Source organism: Lethenteron reissneri, chromosome 65, assembly GCF_015708825.2.
Source record: "Lethenteron reissneri isolate LAM-NWPU_2019-01 chromosome 65, ASM1570882v1, whole genome shotgun sequence".
NCBI lineage: Eukaryota > Metazoa > Chordata > Hyperoartia > Petromyzontiformes > Petromyzontidae > Lethenteron > Lethenteron reissneri.
The window spans coordinates 7,474,955-7,498,959 of NC_083843.1; the positions used below are offsets into that span (position 1 = coordinate 7,474,955).

Below are 24,005 nucleotides of genomic sequence, written 5' to 3' on the forward strand. Positions count from 1 at the left end.
TTATAATATGTCAATAAATTAAATTTCGTTAACACACGCCTTTTAGTGCCCTTTAGTCTAACGCCGTTTGAGACGAGGCTAAAAATAAAGTTGTTTCTGGTGTGGGCCAACCAGTTTCAAGGACAATGTATATATTATCACAGTATGTTTTTTGTTTACATTCTGACCACAAGCATTGCGGTTAATGCAGGGGAAAACCCTATTCTCTTTGGTTCTTTTGGTAAAGTCACGCAGCACAAGCAACCGTCATCAGGTGTGAAACAAGCACAGCAAGAGAACTGTTCACGTAGAAAAAATAGCTGCTGTAACAAGAGTTTATATAGGATTTTTGGTGGGCCCAACCCAAGGGTAAGTGAGCGGAGCTATAGAAGGATTTTTACATAAATATTGATTTGAAGCTGTAAATGTGAGAGATTAGCATGTCTATGTCAGAGAGCGTGTTGCGATTGACACGTCGTGATCTATTATTTCTTCTACCTACGTGACTTTACCGAAAGAACCAAAGAGTATAGATTCCTGCAGTCACGAAAGCTTCAAATCAAGATTGAAAAAACTATTATAACATTCAATTATAATTGAACATATAAAAGTCTTCACTACTCACCGATTAGCATGGTTGGCTACATATGGTGCGAAAGAAGTTAAACACATGTACAATACACAGTGTCCCACATATTATCACGGTTGGCTACGTACGGTGCAAAATAAGTTCAATGACAGACTTACAATATTTTTGTATTGTTATTCAAGAACCCATAATACAAAGTAGACTTCAAAGAGAGGGGCCAAAGAGCAAACAACAGGTAACGTGAACCAAACCCGAAGTGATACACCCTCAAAATTAGGGTCCGGCAGGGTGCGTTTGGGCTCGCTGCCCTACCGCGGTAGGGTTAAGTGTCAGGAGCAGGCTATTTGCAGGGGAGGGGTAAGAAGATGGAGTGGAGCAGATGGAGAGGAGGAAAATCGTAACCGAACAGAACCAGAAATAAAATAACACAAAACGCGATGTTCAATTTTTGTCGTTCTTGTTTTCTCCCGGGAGCAGCGATCATCATGCCTTAACAGAGGTGGTGTAAGTATCCAGAGCCCATCCCATCTCCCCAGCACCCCCATCATACAGGCCATTCATCCACAAGAACTAGTACTATATGGCCTCCTACTCCCATTTCCTTTCCTCCCCTTTTTAGTTTGTTGGCTAATTTCCTCGACATGACACAATCCTCACCAGGACTGCACCCCTTTGGAAAGACACTGTACCTTGTGAAACACGATAAGATCATAATAGTGGCAGTTAACTTCTCGAAGAAGCTTGAAAACAACTGGCGATGATTGCCATCAATTTATTAATCCGCACGACCATTTCCATTACTGTTGAAATTTCCTCTAGGAAGGTTTGTGCACACAGCACCGTCTGATTAAAATGTGACTGTTGTTTGTGAGTTTGTTCTTGTTTCTTTGGTAATGACATTGATTTGGGCTATGCAAAGTCTATTTGTGATGCAGCATCCTGTCATACAGCGTAATAGTGGTACATCTTGATTTTAAGCTTTCGTGACTGCAGGAATCCATACTCTTTGGTTCTAAGTAACTTTACTGAAAGAACCAAAATGTGGTACATCCTTGTTGGTTTCAGTCACCATGTATTAATATCTCTACAATTAGTGTATTGTAACTCTCATAGGTGTTGAGCCTCGTGCTAAATAACTTTATACCATTTGATAAAGGTTACTGTCACTGTGAATATTGGGTGATTATGTCGAATAACATTAGCCTATAGCCCTAGTGTCATGGTGATGTTATTCGAAGGCGGTTTAATTGCGGGAGGATATTACTCAAGGCCTAGGTGTAAAATAAACGGCCCGCCACTGCTATATAATATATAACGTGTTATGTTGCATTTTTGTATTTTTTATATGCTGTGTGTCTGCTCTGTGTGTTGTTTACACTCAGCGATCTCAGCACCCACGGTTAATGTCCAAAATCGTCACTGTCTCACCATCTTTACCCCCCACGTACAAAGCGGGGTAAAGAGGCCGAGTGAACGCGTGGTGAATTGAGTACAAAGGCTCCATGGATTCGGCACGGTAAAACGACAGCAGCCCCGCCTCCCAGTTCAAATGAAGCCCGACTCTCCAAGGAGGATCCCTCACTGGCAGTGAGGTAAATACCCCGTTATGGCGTACTGAGTAGCTGTTGTCTTTACGTAATAAAATCCAGGATGAGTCGTTCCCTCCCAGGCTGGATGCTTCTCTGCCTGTCCGCGAGACCGCCTCGTACGCGACTCCAACTGCACACACTTCCGAGCCTCCCACATCCACCTCCCAGTAGTGCTGACCTGACGAGAAGCTGTCAGAGCACAGGGCTTGGTAGTACCAATCAAACCGATGCGGGTGATCGGGGCGACGCTGGGAGACGCTGGTCTTTGTCAGCGTCTTGAGGTCTGGAGAAATCTGGAGTTTGTTGTGGACGGAGTTTGGGTCCAGAACCGGCGAACATCCATCTGTAGTAAAGATAATAACAATGCATGTGTAATTACAGCACAAGTATAACAACAGCTGTTGTGTATTAAAATACATGCGCAGTATGTAATAAAGCATTCCCTAATACATATTCTAATATTCGGTAAAGTCACGTAGTCCTGCATAATGCACGGGCATAAGTAGTACTAATCACATACCTGCATGTTCCATGAATATGCCCATAGATATGCTAAATTCCTCTTGATATGCAAATTATTTTGTCAAAGCGCCCTTCCCCCCCCCTTCCAACCCAGCTTAAATATACGCTCCAAGCATGGTGCTGTTTCATTCAGACGCTGTCTCCCCGACAGACCTGGTCTTCACCTGATGACGGCTGCTTGCGTTGTGGCCGAAACGTCGTGAGAATTATTTTATTATGTTTTATTTTATTATTTGTATTGTTTCCATTCTACGTGACTTTACCGAAAGAACCAAGAAGATGAATCCCTGCAGTCACGAAAGCTTTAAATCGAAACATATTCTAATACAAAATGGTCAAAATCATAGCATGTACATTACTTTGTCAATTACACTGCGGGACAAGGTTCTGCTGATGCCATGCGAGTCTTGTAAAATATTTCACCGTACTTCATGCTGCTCAGTCAGGCCATTGACTATCCTGGAAAGGAGTTAAAACTGAAGGTTGAAACCAGGATCCTAGTATCTGGGACTCAGCTGTTTGCACAGCACAGGCCACCCGTCTATACTGAAGCAAGAGTGATAAACTCACAGACGAGGGGCAGGAGTTTGCCCGTGACTCTCTCGAGGGAGCGGATCGTGGGGGCGTCCAGTGGAGTAGGAGCTGGGGGCGGGGTTTTCTTTGGAGCATCTTTCCTGTGTGTACAACAATTAGGAAAATCGGTCAGCATCACCCCATATATCAGTACCGCATGTAATCGACGTTTTAAATACAGCATCGTTACATAGAACCCATGCCCCCATGGACAGCCCATGACTAACACACAGGGTCAGCACACAGAGCATCATCACCACATACATCATCAGATAGCCCACGGTCCACACACTGCGCGACCTCATGTGTTATCTGTGATGATTTATGAGCTATACCTGCACGTGTCCTTCAGACGCCCCTGTGGGATAGAGAGAAAGAAGCGTAAGTGTGATGCTATCTCCATCATTCGAATTAATTACGTGATTCCCATGACTGGCATATTGATATCAAGTTTTAGCCAACGGTCGCATTGCAAACAAATCAGTATCTTTCATCAAAGAGTGAAGCTATGTTCTCCAGCTCCGATCATCTGAACCCTTCATCTGAGAGTGTCATTATAATTAGTTTGCTACAACCACAGCCACCGTTTCAATAAACTTCACGTCTTGATGACTCCAATGTCAAGGACGCATTATGCAGGAATGACTCTTTCATCCGTACCTTGTTTACCAACCGTATTGCAGGACACCACATTTCTCTTTCTCCTTTCCTCATCCTTGAATTTCCCCCTTTACTAATCCAGAGTTCCTATAACTGTGCGTGTGTTGTAATTTGACATATTATCAATGCTATCAGCAGCAATCCACTTGTTTCCATAAGAGGGGTTTTTTTGGGGTTAGATCGAGTATAAATGTAAATGTGTCGTTAAAACCCGCCACCACCCGACACAGCCAACTAGTTAGGGTCGTCACGTAAACAGAATGTGTCAGTTCGTCACTAGTACAGCACTAACCAGTGTATTGGAGAGCCAAGCCACAACATTTACAATCTGAGTACGACGTTTCACCAATCTGAGTACGACGTTAATCAGATTGTAAATGTTGTGGCTTGGCTCTCCAACACACCGGTGTGCTGTACTAGTGACGAATTGACACGTTTTATTAACCTGACAACCCTTACTAGTTGGCTGTGTCGGGTGGTGGCGGGTATTAACGACACAACATTTATATATTTACGCGATCCAACCCTAAAAAAACCCTCTATTATGAATGACATTGGTCGCAAAACCCTCCTACGTGTTAAGCCACTTTTTTATACGCCTTGGGGGCCTGTGCTCAGCAACCGTAGTTGAACACACACACACATTTGTTAATATACGTGAACCTTTGAGCCAGGAGTCTCTATACTTCTGTAATAAGAACCATGTATGGCTCACGTGGCGATCGGCTTGCCGGTCCCGCTTTGTAGCCAATGAGGGGAGAGCCCGGGAGCATGGCCTCGGCGTGATCACGGCATGTTAGCTAAGATGATTGGCTTGGCCGATCTTTGCCTCAGCTAATGGGAAGCCGGATCAGAGGCGTGGTCCCGGGAATTGACGGGGAGTGATCTGGAGCGGTCGACGCTGACTACTGAGGATTGGCTTAGGAGTACCACGTGACCCAGGGGTTAAGAGGGGGAGAGACGGAGGGGTCGGGAGGAGACCTGTGAACGAAGAGAGCAGGAGCCACGCGCGTACGGGGCTCTGGGTGCCACGTGCGCGCGGTGCGACTTCGCTGGCTGTCTGCCCGCTTCACGTTGCCTGCCAGCAACGGGGAGTGTGTGTGTGTAACTGTGGAAGTGGAAAATAAAGGACTGATTCCAGAAGTCGTCTCGAGAAGGTTTATTGCACTTCTGAGGGCTCTGCCAAACTGGGGCACTCGCCCTGGCTTCGCGAGCGCTCTACCTGCAGGAACGTGAGCGGGTCCCCCTCCTCCTGAAGAGTGCGCAGGCGCGCGGCTGCTGCCTGTAGCTCGCTGATCTCGTGCTTGTGATGGGCGATGTTCTTGTCGATCTGGGACAGCAGCTCCTTCTCCTTCAGTTCCGCGCGATGTAAAGCCGCCTTCTCGTCTTCATCCAGTGCCTTTCTCAGGCGGGTGCACCTGATTTTGATTTGCTCCTTCACACCAGTCATTGATCCCTGTTGAGCAGGGGCGGTTTCTTCATTAGGGCAATTGGGCGACGCACCACCAATGTCATTCAACCACAGAGTCACGCTAGCCATCACTGTGCCTCTGGATATAGTCCAATCAGCGTCATGTCACGTTCTGTGGAGTACCGCCTCTTTTTGTGCGATTTCACTCCGGCTGAGAATCGCCCCGAGTGGCCCCATAGACTTACATTGAAAGATGTTTTTTTTCGAACGGCGGGCGCTCCAATGCATTCTCTATGGCTTCCGGGAGGGCTCGCCCTAACGTGCTTACGTCATCATACGTGCTAACGTCATCATACGTAAGCACGTTTCATCCAACAATATAATTTATCGCCACCTAGTGGAATCTTTAATAAAATAAACTTGAGTGGTTTGTTTCAATAGTGAGTATAGAAACAAACAAGATGTATTGTAAGAGTCACTTTATTTTTCATTATTATTAAAGAAGTGAAGTTGCCTTTACATGCTTAAGCTGTTAATTTATCCATTGCATGGGTGGACCTTATCCTTATCAATCATCCAGACATTTGCCCCCCCTGAGAGATTTTGCAGGAGCCGCCACTGCTGTTGAGACAAGCGTGGGTTTAAATCGTTCCCTATTCGTACAGCTCTAAAACATGCGACATTTGCTCTCCTTTGACCGATTAACAATGCCTGGACAGATCATTGCGTCGGTGATGACACAATAAAGAATCGTTGTGAGGCATTCACGTACGTGACATTTATCATTGCTAAATGCATATATAAGCAAAAATATCAACCTGATTGTCACCAAAATATTCATAGCTACCCATTAATTCATTGGTATTGTAGACTGGTGTGAGTGATGTAACATGTGTAATGCGGGCGTAAACGGCCCTCCGGAGGTGACGTCATGAGGGGAGGAGTTAGGTCACGTGGGGGGAGAGGGGTTAAGATATAGAAGCAGGGGAACCGGAAGAGGAGGAGAGTGACGGGGAACCAGGAACAGAGAGAGGCCACGAAGGGCGAAGCGGAGGGTGGCGAGATCGCCACGAACACGGGGGAGCGAGGATCGGCACCGTTGGCCAGCGGTGACCGACCCGAAGCAGCGAGGAGGCTGCAGTCAGCAGCGGGGCTGCACAGAGAGTCAGCAGCGGGGCTGCATACAGAGTCAGCAGCGGGTCTGCATACAATAGCAGCCAGAGGGTCTGCACATAGGGGTGGCAGCGAGAGTCTGCATAGGGGTAGCAGCGAGTCTGCAGGGAGGAGGTTACGGTAGATGAAGCAGAGAGTCTGCGGGAAGAGAAAGGAAGCTATAAAAGAGAATCAACAACCGGGGGCTATAAATACAGAGTTATAACAGAGTGCCGTGTGGGAGAAGACAAGAACCCAATAAAGGACACGAAGACAGAAAGAAGTGTCTGAGTCCTTTTATTACACTGGAGTCAGAAGTGAAACGGCATGGCGAAACAATTGAGGAAAAAGAATATTCCATCTCCGGCGTCGGCTTCATCTTCGGACGACGACGATCTTCCTCCTGCGGTCGGCTTCACTTCGGCGGAGGGAGAGATCCGTGAGGGCCCGGGTGTCGAGGAGGTTGCCGCTTCGTCCGACCCATCTGCGTTGAAGGACGAGGATTTAAGATGGACTCGGATGGCGGAGCAACTGGCAACTCTCAAAAACGTCATCACTGAGTTGTGTGAGCTTGTCACGCCAAGGGCGGCGTTGGAAGGTGAGGGTGGTGATCGGCAGGAGCCCGGAGTGTCTTCGATGGCGCCGCCATCGGCCACGCGGCGTGAAGACGCCATCTTGGGCGTGGCGCACCACGGAAGGCGGGAAGCCGCCATTTTGGGGCCGCCGCGAGGATCGTCCGCCATCTTGGCGACACCACGTTGCGACGCCTTGCTGAACTTACCGCCGGAAGAGTCAGCGACGGACGGAAGCAAGCCAAGGAGTCGCAGTCGTCACCTTACAACCGTCAAAGAATTCTCCATCGGGGGCGATTGGAGTGCGTTCGCCTGTAGATTTTTGGCGGCGGTACGTACGGCAAGGTGGACGGACGCTGAGGCACTGGAGGTGCTCCCGACTCTTCTTGATGATGAGTCCGTTCGTTTTTTTCGCTCTATAAAAGCTGCGAAGAAGAAAACTCTGCGAGGGGTGTTCGAGGAAATGGCGGACGCGTACGAGCCACCGGATGACGCCCATCGCCGATTCGTGCAGCGGCAACGCGCACCTGAGGAGTCACCTGTGGCGTACAGGGGCGCCGTGTTGGAACTTGCTATGGCCGCTTACCCGGAGACGGAGCCTGACCTGCTGGAACCTCTCATCTTGGGGAAGATGTTGGAGTTGTCCCGAGATCTTGGCATTCCTATGCCAGCGTGCGGTCACGAAAAACTCACGTCCCGGGCCGCAGCCAAGTGTCTTGACGCCCAGTTCAATCTCCGCCGCTGGAAACAGGTCACGGCGTGGACGGGCGGTCCTGTTGTCGATGGGGGGGCCGTAGGGTGGGACCCTACAAAGGCCGTGTACGTGCCGGATGCGACCGGCCAGAAGGAGTTGTCGGCTGCCTCTGCTCCGTGGCCGGGCCGGAGCGGGCCGGGGCCGCGGGCTCCGCCGCCGGTGCGGCCGCGTCGGGACGGGGTGCCCGTTGCGCGCCGCCCCGACGTCGACTGCTTCCGTTGCGGCCGTCGGGGCCACTATGCCAGGGACTGCTGGGCCCGGGTTCCGGGGCCGCCCCAGCAGGAGGCCTCGACAGCGGACGCCCCAAAGAAAGACCCTCCAGCACAGGCAAGTCGGTGCGCACCAGACACCCGGCAAGGCCTGACACCTCACTCATCGCCGTTGTTATGCGACTCGGATGTTGTTAAATGCTGGAGGCCAGTATCTGAGCCTTGTCGCTCGATAACGCAGTGGCGTAAGCTGGCTCGGCGGGTTGTCGCGGCCGCTACCGGTTCGTCCACTGTACCTGGGTCCATCCAAGGGGTGGACGTACGTATTTTGGTGGATTCCGGTGCGTCCGCGACCATTATTTCGGATGTGATATTCCATCTTTTGAACATCCCACCGGGGGCCGTGAGGCCGGCTTACGCTTCCTGCATCGCTGCGAACGGGGGTAGTATGGGCATCGTGGGACAGGTGGACGCTAACATTTCTATCGGGGGTGTCTCGGCCTCGGGCGTTGTGTTGATTTCGAGGTCCCTGGCGGTTCCTTGCCTGTTGGGTACGGATTTTTTGGCTAAGATGCCCATTCTAATTAGAATCAATGAAAATTGCATAGAACTACCGGGGGGCCGGAAATTGGCATTTTTACAGTCCGCCTGGGGGCGACCGGCTCCTGTCACCCAGGTGCAGGCGCTATCGGAAGTTTCGGTTGATATTCCACCTGGCTCGCAGATGCTCATTCCCTTGCGATACCGGAAGCCGGTTCCGGGTCGGCAGGGTGCTTTTGGGATTTTGCTGTCGCCGTCCGCCGCGGTTACGGGCGGCTTAGCGCTGGTAGGGGCGCAAACTATTGTCCGTCCAGATCAGCGCCCGTTTTTGCAGGTGTTAAATGCGAGTGCTGAAAGCGTGTGTGTGCCGGCTGGTACCGTTGTGGCACATGCCACTACGGCGTTTACGGCTCAGAGTGACCTGCCGGACGGGGGGCTGGTGGGTGGTGTTTCACACGATGGAGGGGTTGATGATCGTTGGATCGCCGAATTATGTGGGGAAAATTCGGCCCTTTCCGCCGAGCAGCGTTGTGCGATTCATAAATTATTATCGAGCTATTCCGATGTGTTTAGCTCGGACGATTTGGACTTGGGACGCACCTCGCTGCTCTCTCATCATATCGACACGGAGGACGCTGCCCCTATCCGTTTGAACTCGCGTCGGATAAGTCCGGCTGAGCGTGAGCATGTTCGAGGGGCAGTGGAAGACATGTTGAAAGCGGATATTATATCTCCGTCTAATAGCCCGTGGGGCGCGCCTGTTGTGTTGGTTAAAAAAAAGGATGGTAAATTGCGATTTTGTGTGGATTTTCGGAAGTTGAATAAAGTGTCGGTGGCAGATGCGTATCCCCTGCCGCGTATGGACGATTCTCTCGACGCCTTGTCAGGGGCTAAGTTTTTTTCAATGCTAGATCTCTCTTCGGGCTTCTGGCAGCTCCCCCTTGATGAGCCCTCGCGAGAAAAGACAGCTTTCCGTACGCCGCAGGGGTTATTCCAATTTAACTGTCTTCCGATGGGGTTGAATGCTGCCCCTGCCACTTTTCAGAGGTTGATGGAGTTGGTATTGACGGGGTTGCAGTGGGAGACATGTCTCATTTATTTAGATGATATTATAGTCTTCAGCCGCACATTTGATGAGCATTTACTGCGGTTGGAGGCTGTATTCGCCAGAATGCGTTCTGCTAATTTGAAATTCAAGCCTAAGAAATGTCACCTACTGCAACGCTCCGTTCGATACTTGGGACATATTGTTAGTGCGGACGGGGTGGCCACGGATCCAGAGAAAACTGCGTGTGTCCGGGATTGGGCAACCCCGGCCACGGTGGGTGATGTGCGTCGGTTTTTGGGGTTCGCCTCATATTATCGGAGGTTTGTTCCGAATTTCGCTACTATCGCCAGGCCTTTGCATCTCCTTATTGGGAAGGGGCATAAATTTGTGTGGGGACCGCCGGAGGAGGCGGCGTTTCGGAGCCTGCGCGATTTACTGGCTACTGCACCGACGTTGGATTATCCGGATTTTGGACATCCCTTCATTCTGGATACTGATGCGATGGTATTGGGGCGGTGTTGTCCCAGTCAAAAGGTGGTGTTGAGCGTGTGGTGGCGTATGGGAGTCGAGTTTTGTCTCCCGCGGAAACCCGTTACTGCGTCACTCGCAGGGAACTTTTGGCCATTGTTTTTTTTCTCCGCCAATTTCGACAGTATCTGTACGGTCGGTCGTTTATTGTCCGCACGGACCATGCGGCCTTGCAGTATGCTCTTAAGATGGACCAGCCATCCGGACAATTGGCGAGGTGGCTGGACACGCTGCAAGAATTTTCCTTCCAAATTCATCATCGGAAGGGTGTGCGTCACGCTAACGCGGACGCACTTTCCAGGTTGCCGCAACAATCCCCTTGTGCGTGTGCGTCGGGGACGCATAGGTGTGGACCGATTCAGCTCCCCCCTCAGCCTGTCGCGCTGTCGGTGGATGTTCTCGAAACTCCGCTTACACCGGGACCGGTTGATGGGGGACCGACTGACGGGATTTTGCGTCTTCCGAGGTCTGTGTGGATTCGGGAGCAAATGTTGGACGATTCTTTGGTGTCGTTACGAAAACGAACGGAGAAGGCGGGTAAGGAACTCGGTGCGGGTGGTATTTCGGAAACTGCTCTCCGAGATGGGTTGCTGATGTGGAGGGAAGGGATACAGGAACACTGGCGTCTCGTTGTACCTGCGTCATTGCGGTACGAGTTGATCAGATCTTTGCACTGTGACACACTTTTACATCTGGGGGTGCAGAAAACCCTATTGACGCTGCAACGAGACTATTATTGGCACGGCATGACGACAGATGTCGTCGGTCACGTTCGCGCGTGTCTCGATTGTGCCCGCCGTAAGCCGCCAAAAACATCCATATGTTCCGCCGATACAATCGATTCAAGTATCTCGGGTTAATGAGCTGGTGGCGTTAGATATTTTGGGACCCTTTCCGCCATCCGCTAAGGGAAATAAGTATTTACTGGTGGGGGTGGAGTACCTCTCCCGCTGGCCGATGGCCTGGCCTTTGCCTGACCAGTCAGCGGCGTCTATCACTGACGCCTTTCTATTTGGGGGAGGTGTGTGCGGCTCTTGGAACTAAAAAGATACGGACATCCCCCTACCACCCACAAACGGATGGTATGGTGGAACGGTTGAATCGGACTCTGTCCGCCATGCTGTGCCATACGGTCGGGGAAAATCAATCTGATTGGGATTTGCATATCCCTGGGGTGCTTTCGGCGTATCGCATGACGCCGCACGCGGCTACTGGATACTCGCCGTTCTTTCTTATGTACGGCCGTGAAAATGTGCCGCCGATTAATGAGCAGTTGGGAACCGGTGCGAGGGGACCTGTTAAGCCTCTTCCTGAGTATATTCAGGACAACGTTCGCCGTGTCACTGAGGCGAGGGAAAGAGCCCGCATGGCTACAGCCAAAGCCCAGGCCAGGAATGAGCGGTGTGCCCGACGTTCGAAGGGGGAGTGCCCCTGGAAAAAGGGGGACCTGGCCTGGCTTCATTGCCCGCAGGTGCGGCCAGGTACCTCTCCTAAATTACATAAACCGTGGCAAGGTCCGGTCCGCCTCATTGAGGTTCCCAACCCACAGTCGGCGCGTGTTCAGGTTGGTTCGCGGCGCTGGTTCGTGCATACATCCCGGTTGAAGCCATACATTGCCCCGCGGCCGGATGCGTCATCTCCCGAAGTTGCCTTGCCGGGGTCTGTTGCTGCCGACTCGCCCTTGCCTGTGTCTGCTGACCTTGCGAGAGCGCCTGTCGTACCCTTCACAGACAAGCCGGCCGTGACGCCGCAGGGAGGAGGACGTTCCGCTCGTGGGATGCCGACCGGAGCCGCAGAACCTACGGGACCTGCAGCTCTTCCTATCCCTCCGCGGACGCAATTACGGGATGTCTCTGGACGCGACCGGGACAGTGGCGGGCCTCCAATGGCGACGGATGAACTCGCTCCCATCGCCCTTAAAACCCTTCCACGTTCCCGCTCAGCGGGTGGGCTGCCGACCGTCCGGGACGGCCCGGCTACCCGTACTCGCTCGAAATCCCTCACGTTTCGTTAAAATTGTGTTGTGTTGTGTTCTTGTTATATTGTTGTTGCATGCTTCGTGTCTTTTTACGTGTTGGTCCTTTACACCCGCATTGCTTGTCAGGTTGCAATTCAGCCGAGGTCGGCTGGATTTTCTTTATGGGGGAGGGTGATGTAATGCGGGCGTAAACGGCCCTCCGGAGGTGACGTCATGAGGGGAGGAGTTAGGTCACGTGGGGGGAGAGGGGTTAAGATATAGAAGCAGGGGAACCGGAAGAGGAGGAGAGTGACGGGGAACCAGGAACAGAGAGAGGCCACGAAGGGCGAAGCGGAGGGTGGCGAGATCGCCACGAACACGGGGGAGCGAGGATCGGCACCGTTGGCCAGCGGTGACCGACCCGAAGCAGCGAGGAGGCTGCAGTCAGCAGCGGGGCTGCACAGAGAGTCAGCAGCGGGGCTGCATACAGAGTCAGCAGCGGGTCTGCATACAGTAGCAGCCAGAGGGTCTGCACATAGGGGTGGCAGCGAGAGTCTGCATAGGGGTAGCAGCGAGTCTGCAGGGAGGAGGTTACGGTAGATGAAGCAGAGAGTCTGCAGGAAGAGAAAGGAAGCTATAAAAGAGAGTCAACAGCCGGGGGCTATAAATACAGAGTTATAACAGAGTGCCGTGTGGGAGAAGACAAGAACCCAATAAAGGACACGAAGACAGAAAGAAGTGTCTGAGTCCTTTTATTACACATGTAATGGTTCTTTAAAAGGGCTACACAGTGCATCTGAACCTTTAAAGAAATATGACGTTTATGCACAAAAAATGTAATCTGCTAAACTAATTTTTTTTGTAGCCACAATATTGGGTGGTGGATTCAGATGTAACGTCATTCGTTTGATAAATGGGGGAAGCCCGGAACGAGACACTAATACAGGAGTCACTCAGTTAACAGTGAAATCGGTTAACGAGTTTTCGATTAATGTTTAGGCTTCCATAGGATCCCATGGTTTCGACTAACGGTAAAATGTTGACTATCGATATTTTTACGTTCTATGTACGTGGGTGCCAATTTCGGCCAATCGTAAGTAAGTCGGTGCTGACCACGCCTCATTCGATCAGCAACGCACCATTTATGAGCGTTCAGACCTCGACTGCCTTTGTTTTCAACTGTACGTTTTCTGTTTAGGCAGTGGAAACGGCTCTCTTGCAAACTCTGTGATTTTTACGTATTTTTCAACTCAGAAGTGAATTCGATTAACAGTTATTTCGGTAAACAGTAGTTTTCGTGGAGTGGATAAAAAACGTTAACCATTGGACTACTGTATTGCTTTATCTTAACATAATTTGAATAGCGCCTTATACAAGGCACTTTACACAGAATTAACAATATTACGTATGAATGTAATGGTGGAGATGAGGTTACTGAAATAGATGACAGAAAGCAATGAAATCGGTGAAAGCAAAATTTAAGTGATGACGAGCGGATTGAATGAAAGGGAAATGAGTGAGAGCCATGAGAAAATGTAGAGGGAAAAGTCGCGATGGCGGATATGCGGTGGAAATTAAGGGGTTGTGTGGTGAGCTCGGGAAAATAAGTGAGTTTTGAGTGCGGAGTGGAAACTAGCGAGTGAAGGAGATTATCTTCTTGGTTCTTTCGGTAAAGTCACGTAGAAGGGAAATAATGAAATAATAAAAATAAAACATAATAAAATAATTCTCACGACGTTTCGGCCACAACGCAAGCAGCCGTCCTCAGGTGAAGAACAGATCTGTCGTGAGAATTATTTGATAATGTTTTATTTTTATTATTTCCCTTCTACGTGACTTTACTGAAAGAACCAAGAAGATGAATCCCTGAAGTCACGAAAGCTTTAAATTGAAGGAGATTAGTTAATGTTGAGGGGAAGTTTGTTATACGAAGTTCACTTGAAACTACGGAGTTGTTCTCAAACGGAGAGTCACAGATCTCACACAAGGTGGAGGTTATGGGGTCACAGAACCTGCACGTCCTCGCGAGTGGCCTCCATGCGTCCAACAGACGCCTCCGCCTCCCTCCTCTTGTCCTCCACCGCTCGCGTCTCCTCTCCGACTTGATCCTGTAGGAGGCGAGATGTTAGTTTGTAGTCCTTCTCTTGCACCTCCAATTAGCACGGTTGGCAACTTATGGTGCGAAAGAAGTATAACATACATACGTCACCAGTAGAGACTCCAAACTCTGTATGTATGTAGAACTTATTTCGCACCACACGTAGAAAACCGTGTTCATCAGAGGAATGACAACACGCTAAATGCAAAAAGGAGTTTTAAAGAATTTCGCTTTTAATTATGATTTCAAAGTGCATGGCTGCAGTTGCTTCCCTATATCGGAAGGAAGAGCGTTCCAGATGGCCGCAGAAATGCATCCGAAAACGCCTCGCTATGCAGTGACTGTCGTCGAACGATGGCCAGTCAAAAAGCCGCGACTGCAAGGATGACCGGAGTTTGCGTGATGACGGTGTTTGCTCCTTGATTACCTTCTCTCAACCCCACTCCACAGACCCCTTCCACGGCGGGATGGTGACATCGCCTCGCCGTAGCATGGTTGCCCTCGTTGCAGATGTTCACAGTTCAAGCCCAGTGCCTGCCCTGATTAATACTGCTGTACATTAACCATTGAAAAATGATGCTACGCGCCGTCTGTTTCACTCACAGTGGACACTAAAGATCCCTCCTCTTGGTTATTTCGGTAAAGTTACATAGAAGGGAAATAATAAAATATTAAAAATGAAGCATAATAAAATACAATTCTCACGACTTTTCGGCCACAACGCAAGCAGCCGTCCTCAGGTGAAGAACAGGGCTGTCGGAAAGACAGTGTCCGAATGAACACCACAAAGCTTGGCATCGTATATTTAAGCTGTGTTAGAGGAGGAGAGCTCCTTGACAAAGGAATTTACATATCAACAGATGAATTTAGTATATTTATGGAAAATGCAGATATGGGATTAGTCACTATTTGTGGAATGTGTAGGTGGTTGGGGGGTCTCAAAGTCATATTATGCTCGTGTATTATGTAGGATTAGCAGTCAGAAAGGGAGGAAGTAGGATTAGCTGTAATAAAGGGAGGGAAATTTTTATAGTAAGGAGCTACAGCAGCCAAACCACCACATCAATATAATCAATATACGCAATATACTCTCCAATAAGCTGAGCTACTAACAGTACGTCATACATTACACTTATACGTCGCAAAAAATATAATATGCCTCCAGCTAAACTTTTTTCTTACATCACACGGATATACCCCATACTATACACTGCCATAGACAAACACAACATTAAATTACACACTGCGTTACTATACACCACCCTAAACTAAAGATCTCGTGATATAATGTGTGTGTTGGTGGGTCATAGTCCAAATAGGCCAAGTGTCCTGCAAATGTTCTCCATCGGGATTTTTTACACCCGGCAATCATCACCCCCTAATGGCAAATCATGGCAGGATCCTCCTGGTTAAGACAGTCCTGAGACTCAGCAAGGCTTTTCTGGTTCTTTCGGTAAAGTCACGTAGAAGGGAAATAATAAAATAAGAAACATATCAAACAATAAAATTCTCACGACGTTTCGACAGCAATACAAGCAATCGTCATCAGGTGTGAATTCACAGCAAGAAAATTTGAAATTTGGAATTTTCTTGCTGTGGATTTCACACCTGATGATTGCTTGTGTTGCAATCATCATCAGGTGTGAATTCACAGCAAGAAAATTTGAAATTTGGAATTTTCTTGCTGTGGATTTCACACCTGATGATGATTGCTTGTGTTGCAGTCGAAACGTCGTGAGAATGTTATTGTTTTATATTTTTTTATTTTTTTACTTCCCTTCTACGTGACTTTACCGAAAGAACCAAGAATATTAATCCCTGCAGTCACGCAAACTTTAAATCAAAATTTAAGGCTTTTCTGGTTTAAACAAGCAGACAGAACGAAAATATATTTTGTTGCACTATCATTTGTTACCATGTCGCTTCTGAACAATAAGTTAATACCTCAGTGGACTTTGTCTGGTAGGATGGGGATGGTTTAATGTTGTATTTGTCTGTGTTTGGGTGATTTGTTTACCTACCTATACTTTGCACTACTATCGTGTCTTGGTATTGTGTTTGTTGTTGTAACGTTCTTACCCCGTGCCTCTACTGAACATCTGTAAAAAAGAGCTTTATAGCTTATCGGATTCCTCCAAAAACACGTTCCTTCGGAGTGGGCAGGTAGGAACTTGGTTGGACAGCGCATTCGTGCACGACAGACAAATATGCACGACAGACAAATAATCCCTGGTGGGCAGTGTGGAACCTGTTGTTCTTACCTGTGTACAAGATCACTTGACTTGAGGTAGCCAGGCAGCCAGCCAGTTAGCCAGCCCCCTTAACTATCGGCCCCCCTCCCTTGCTTAGGCCCCTCCTCTGACCCCCCCCTCAGGCCCTTCTCCTGACTCCCCCCTTCCTTAGGCCCCTCCCCTGACCCTCCTCCCTTAGGCACCTCCCCTCTCCGTACCCGGCAGTTGGTCTCCACCAATCAAAGAGCTGTTTATATTATATATATATATTTATGCACGACAGACAGTCAGACAGACCAAAAATCCATGGTGGGCAGTGTGGAACATATTGTTTCTTCCTGTATAAATACATATTCTGGATCTGATAACTGGAAAGACCATGAACCTACCCTACGCGGGGACAATGGCGCAACACCCCGCCAGCACACGCGGGTACCGACCACCTGCTTAAAGAGAAATAGCACAGGAGACGTTTGACGGAGGCAACACGTATTTATTAACAAATGGGTACTATACAGTACGTAGCGCACCCTAACACTGGAAGGGGTAACGGCCCCTTCACCCGGTTCTATCCGAGGCAGTGTCCCTCGGCTAACGTTTCCCCGTTAGCTCCTACTACACCCCTCTAACCCAGACCATCCTATAGAGGCCAACTCACCTGGCCCAGCTTCGGCTCAGGTCCGACCCTCACAACACGAGCCTGGCCCTCACAAGGACACATACCTCGCTGCTCTGAGGTCGCCCCTGGCTTGCCCTGCTCGGCTCTTACAAGAGCAGCGAGTCAGGGTAGTCCCAAGGCTAGCTAGCTGGTCTTCAGTCTTCACTGGCTCTTTTGAGGCCAGATGGAACCCCCGCCCACCTTCCTCGGAAGTTTAAAACAACAGAGGGGTGGAGACGCCCCGGTGATGGGATGAAGCGGATGGGCCCGAGATGGAAGGAGATGATTCATACTCTTAGTTTTTTCGGTAAAGTCACGTAGGTAAAATATTTTTTTAAATTAAAATTTATAAAAATATAATAATTAATTTTAATTTCAAATTTTTTACCTACGTGACTTTACCGAAAAAACTAAGAGTATGAATCCTTGCAGTCACGAAAGCTTCAAATCTAGGAGGAGAGGATGTCACCTCATCTCACAAAAGCCGCGTGTATGTTATATGATTTGAAATGTGTGTGTGGTCCTTCGTCACCCCCTCCCTACACCCCGATCTACCCCGAGAACGTTGGTTACTGTTTTTCCCACCTCCCTTCACCCCCCCCCCCTCTCACCACCCATCAAAGAGCACAAACTCTTGAACTCTGACCATCCTGCCGCCCATGTGTTGTGCACCTAGAATGTTGTTCTCCCCATTCCTAAACTTTGTGCAAGTGCCGGAAAGGCCACCCTTACCCCACCCCCCTTTGCATTGTACCAGACTTGTGTGTGCATACCTAAATAAAAAAAAACTAGATATTTTTTAAATATATAATTTTGATGACGTTTATACCCCAATGGCGGTATTGCTGGGGAAAGTCCCTTGTTTATGTTCTGTGTGTAGCGTTTCCATGGTTAACATTGCTGCAACTGCCAATTTTGAATACCCTGTAAAAAAAGTGTCAGTCTCTGTGTGTCAAAAATAGCTTTCAATATACGCGGAATCCACAACATTATAAACCTTGCGATATTTAATTGTAATTATAGCGATAACTTCGACAAACATTTTCACGCGAGCACATTTAGTGGACATGGGGCCGTGAATGACTCTCGCCCTATCAGAGGTCGATGCCTTACGTGAAACAACCTTTTCCCCATGGAAGCTACAGCAACGGCCATTGTGTCAACTCCTTAAATGTCGACATAGAACTCTGGGTATCTGAGAAGCCCCATACATGGTCTCTGCCCACACTATGCTGAAAAAAAAAGATTTTTACATCTGTAATAAAAGACTCCTTCAGGCGATGCTGGTCTCCGTTTGTCTTTTATTTAGGTTCTTCTCCGCACCCCCCACTGGCCTCCTCTCGGACCAGTGTCGTCTCGCGCGCACCCCGCGCACGCTCCCTCTCGCGTGCCCCGCACGCTCCTCCGTTAGCTCCTCTATTCCCGCACTCCGCTGGCCGACAGCGTGCTGAGGTCCTTCGGCCACGTGGCCGATGGCGCGGATCTTTCCTCACCACCCAACGTGGCTCAGCCTCTTAACTTTCCCGACTGCCCCGATCTCTTCCGGGCTCCCACTTATATCCATTCCCCCCACGTGACCCTGACTCCTCCCCTTCCGGATTGTCAGATCCGGCCTTCCCATACTACCCCGCTGGCTCCGCCCCCATTTACCTCACCTCCCATTGGAGCCGAGGTGGACGGTGGCCCCTCCCACACGCCCCGCAGACCAGGCTCCGCCCCCCATTACCCCGGGCCGTGTGATTGGACCAGAGCCCACCAACAACCCCATTTACACTCGCATTACACATATGGACGAATTGGCGGTAGCATAGCACACCAGTCCTCATAAAACACTCTGACGATGTAGCATTTGCCCTTGGGTGAGCTGCTGCAGAATCTCTCCATCAGAAGTCGCCTTAGATTCAGCAGCCGCTCTCTCATTGGAACGTGTGACATGAGTCTTAATCTTCGTGATGCCAACGTCCGCCAAAAAACCATTCCCGAAACGAACTGAGGCACCATCTTACCAAGTCTAGGGCACAAGTCAAATCTGCCTTTGGAACATGGACAGCCGAGCGTCATCGGGCTGGGTGCTGCTATACGGCAACAGACTGTGAAACTTCGTGTTAAGCCGCTCATAACATTCGTCGTTCCGACTGCTTCGACATCACGAGAAGTGACTTTGACGTAACCCATCGGATTTTCTGACCGGGGTTGCGAATCGTAGGAATTGAATAATTATTGCGAAAAACTCCAATATAGTATGCCACCGCCACATGCTAAACATATAAATATAGACTCGGTGAATCCGATAACCGAATTAAGTATCTTTACTCAATGCAGATTCATCAACCAATTAACTTTTTAACAGCCAACGTTTGTGAAATTGCTTTGTTCCTATCGTCACTCAATTCTCTAGTTTTATTTTGGTCCTCTTCACGCATGGCACCTTGAGATATTGTGAAGAAGGGTGCCTAATAAATGCAAAACATTATCATTATTATGACCCATGCTAGGAGGTGATAATAAATTGCAGGTTCCAACCTCATACATGTACTTAATCTATACTCTTAGTTCTTTCGGTAAAGTCACGTAGGTAAAAAATGAAATTAAAATTAATTAAAAAATAAAAAATCACAAAGTTTCGGAAGCAACACAAGTCTCGGTCCACCTGATGACGGAGACTTGTGTTGCCTCCGAAACGTCGTGATTTTTTATTTTATTTTTATTAATTTTAATTTCATTTTTTACCTACGTGACTTTACCGAAAGAACTAAGAGTATGAATCCTTGCAGTCATGAAAACTTATCTAGAATGTACTTAATCTCTGCAAGCCGTGGCTTTGAACATTGAGGAAACCACAGAGAAGCGAGAAGGCAGACAAAACTGGCGCCAACATTTTCCCAGCCTCTGTGGCCTCGAGGATTGGGATGTTTGGGAAACGCCATTAATGAATGATTATATTTTTTTATCTGGGAAAGGAAAGTAAAGGTAAAAAAAACAATAAACGAAGAATGTTTAGGGTTAGGGGGGATACAGTGGGGATAATCAATTCCCATACAGATGGAAACAGATTGAGATTAATCCACACGCGAACCAGGGTTATGGCACCGTGACTCCCCCAACCCCGGGGAAGGGAGTTTCACGACATTTGTGCAATCCACCACCAACACTCACCGCCCCCCTACAGTGCTGGATTGCAGGCACGCACAAACACCCGACCATACAACAAAAACTGCCGATCACAAACGAGGCCAGCGATTTCACCTGTGCCGAATGAAAAGTCTGAAAAGGAAGCAACGGTGGAGAAAGAAACCAATCCACGACCATTAATTCCAAGACATTGTTGTGAGCCCAGTTCAATATTTTTATTAGCTCGTGTCGCTGCGTGGTTTTCCCTTGAGTGACTTCACAGAAGTCCTCACCTTCTGCGTCTCGTGCTCTTGCTCCAGCGTGCTGACATTGTGCACTTTGTGTTCGGCGATGGTGCAGTCCCTGCAAACCAAACTCGCGTCCTGCTTGCAGTAGAACCCGAGCTCTTTGTTGTGTCTCTTGCACTTGCGTTCGGGGTTCACATCTGGCGGAACGAGGACGTGCTCCTTAAACTTCTCCCTTTCGAGGTGAGGCGCGAGGTGCTCCGTGCAGAAGGACGTCTCACACTTGAGGCAGGTCTTCACTGCAGGAGTCTTGCCTTCTGGGCAGTGGTCACAGAAAATAACAGCAGCAGCAGCAGCCATGGTCTCGGTCACTCACAGCTGATCTATGAGGTTGGCGAGCGTCACGTTCCTAGTCAGCTGGGGTCGTTGAAGAAAGGTCACTCGACACTGCGGGCAGGAGTAGGAGATGGCCAGCTCCCAGGTGGCTTCCAGGCACTGGAGGCAGAACGAGTGTCCGCAGCTCAGCGTAGAGGGGCGATCAAACGTGCCCAGGCAGATAGAGCAGGTCAACTCACTATCTACACCATCACCGGGAGACGCGCTCGCCATTATCTAGAGCTTAACCTCGGAGTCAGTCGCTCACTGGTTTGGAGACGCTGTGTGAGCAGCGCATACAGCAATGCCGAACAAGACAATGAACTGACTTTGCCTGCAGTTGAGGTATAACGCCACGAGACACGCCCTGGAATGTTCCACAAGACGGCCGTATACGCACTTGTGTGGGTGTAGCGATATAGTCTCGCACTGTGTTAAGTTTTACCAGTTCTCAAGTTGTATCACATTTATACAAACCCAGCAGTAGCGAGGGAGACAGCAATGATGGTTTGTCACACAGAGTAGGGTGAGGCTGTGCGCATTTCCAGAGCGGAACCGCACCTTGTAGAAACATTCTGATTAAAAGGTTTACTTGTTTTTCTCATGTTTATCTTTATCTGTTTTTATTTCAAAGTATGTTTTAAGCAACAGCGTTTTTAATTGTTTTCAATGTTTATCAACTAATATTTAAACTTTTGTCTTCATGCCTCATTATGTTAGTTTTACACAAAACTTCAACGTTGTCAAAATCAATTGAGTTGACAATCATGTTCTGCCACTGCCAACAGTTGTGTTTGAAATAATTTAATATTTATTTGGTGTTCTTTTAGTCTTACGCTGATCTTACGTCTAGGCTGACCAACATAGCATCTGACACATAAACAATTCATCCGATATATACCTTCTGTTAGTAATTTAGGCAATTCGTCTATAGTGCAAGATACTATTTTTTTATTTTGTTTACTGTACCAAATCTTACTTTAATGTTTTGCTTTTGTAAAACACGGGCTAATTTGTCAGTTACTCCTGAGAAGGATGGCATTTGAAATTTGTAACACTTTGATCGCTTTCAGCAGTGTTGCTTTTCGATCGTGATTTGGCATTTAGTGCTCTGTTAATTGAGCATTATTGTAGCCATTCTGCCTTAGTGCTTCTTTAACATGTTTAATCTCTCTCACTAGACTTTCACCATCTGACACTGTTTTAGCCCGATGTATGAGTGTCTTGATAAGGGAGGATTTCTGAGCTGGGTGATGATGTGAATCTGCATTCAGATAGGCATCAGTGTGCGTTCGCTTTCAGTAAACGCTGTGTGTTATTTTACCATTTAGACCAGGGGTCCTCAAACTACGGCCCGCGGGCCACATGCGGCCCGCCGAGGACATTTATCCGGCCCGCCGGGTGTTTTTGCCGCCGCTGCCTGTCTGTTACTTTTTTTCTACATGAGAAGGACGGTCATTGGTGGAAGAGGGAGAGGGGGCGGAGTTCCCCCAATCAGACTGCATTGATGGGCAGTGCAGTCTGTATGTCTCTGTGTGGGCAAAGTTATTGCTGGTATATTGTTTTTGTAGCACTATATATATTGGTATTTTACTAATAGCAATTTTGACTCCCTAGGAAACAATGATGTCAAGAAAGAGAAAAATTGACTCGGAGTGTAAGATATTCAAATAACAGTGGACTTATGATTACTTCTTCATGCAGTACAAGGAAAGAGCTGTGTGTCTGATATGCCAGAATATAGTGTCTGTGTTCAAAGAATACAATTTACGTCGACACTATGAAACTCAACATAAAGATAAATATGATTGTTTGGTCGGAGAAGTGAGAAAAGATCAAATATTAAAACTGAAAAATACATTAACAACTCAGGAAAATACTTTTGTGAAGCAGAAGCAGATAAATATTTCATCACTGCGAGCAAGTTTTCAAGTTGCCAAGCTAATAGCGTGCACTGGCAGACCATTCGTGGAGGGAGAATTTATTAAAGAATGCCTTCTTTCTGTTGCCAAAGAGATGTGTCCAGAGAAGGCCGATTTATTTAGTACAGTGAGTCTTTCAGGACCTACAATTACACGGAGGATTGAAGAAATGGGAGACAATTTGCATCAGCATTTGCAAAACTCCACAAAAAAACTTTCCTATTTTTCCTTGGCACTCGACGAAAGCAATAATGTTCGTGATTCTGCACAACTTCTAATTTTTATTCGTGGGACGAATGACTATTTCGAAGTCACAGAAGAGCTTGCTGCACTGCAAAGCATCAAAGGAACATCTACAGGAGAGGATATCTTTCGATTTAAAGCTTTCGTGACTGCAGGGATTCATCTTCTTGGTTCTTTCGGTAAAGTCACATAGAAGGGAAATAATAAAATAATAAAACATAATAAAATAATTCTCACGACGTTTCGGCCACAACACAAGCAGCCGTCCTCAGGTGAAAACCAGGTCTGTCGGGGAGACAGCGTCTGAATGAAACAGCACACGAGCTTGGAGCATATATAAGCTGGGTTGGAAACGGGGGAAAGAGCGCCTTGACAAAATAATTTGCATATCAAGAGGAATTTAGCATATTTATGGGAAATGCAGGAATGTGATTAGTACTGCATATGCCCGTGCTGCATATGTAGTACAAGAAGAGAGGATATCTATGAAAAGGTTTGCCAAACTGTGAATAGTTTGGAGCTGAACTGGGCTAAACTAGCCAGTGTGACAACTGATGGTGCTCCTAGCATGGTGGGGTCTAAGAAAGGAGTAATTGCTAGCATTAACCAAGAGATGGACAAACATAACCATTCTCATCCAATAGCCATACATTGCCTCATCCACCAACAAGCGCTGTGTAGTAAATCACTGAAGTAGGACTCTGTTATGAAAATTGTGGTATCTTGTGTTAACTTCATAAGAGCTCATGCACTAAACCACAGACAATTTCAGGAATTTCTGTCTGAGCTAAATGTTGACTATGAAGATGTTTTGTATCACACAGAAGTCCGTTGGCTGAGTCGAGGGAGAGTTTTGAAATGTTTCTATGACTTACTTCCACAGATTACAGCTTTTCTGCTTTAAAAAAACAAAGAAGTACCAGAGCTCAATGATGCAGAATAAAAATGGCACATTGCCTTTCTGACAGATGTAACAGAGCTACTCAACAGTTTCAATGTGCAACTTCAAGGAAAGGGGAAGCTCATCTGTGATATGCAA

The 24,005-nt window shown here is 48.0% G+C and overlaps 1 protein-coding gene across 1 annotated transcript; it reads right to left on the reverse strand.

Moving 5' to 3' along the window:
• Positions 1 to 621: 621 nt before the first annotated feature.
• Positions 622 to 20,786, reverse strand: LOC133359456 (E3 ubiquitin/ISG15 ligase TRIM25-like). The gene is made up of 6 exons (XM_061577872.1): positions 20,475 to 20,786; positions 14,096 to 14,233; positions 5,135 to 5,368; positions 3,588 to 3,610; positions 3,250 to 3,353; positions 622 to 2,500 (listed from the first exon to the last, which is right to left on the reverse strand). The coding sequence occupies exons 1-6, from the start codon at positions 20,784 to 20,786 to the stop codon at positions 1,956 to 1,958; spliced, it is 1,356 nt and encodes a 451-aa protein (XP_061433856.1). The 3' UTR covers positions 622 to 1,955.
• Between the last annotated feature and the right edge of the window lie 3,219 nt (positions 20,787 to 24,005).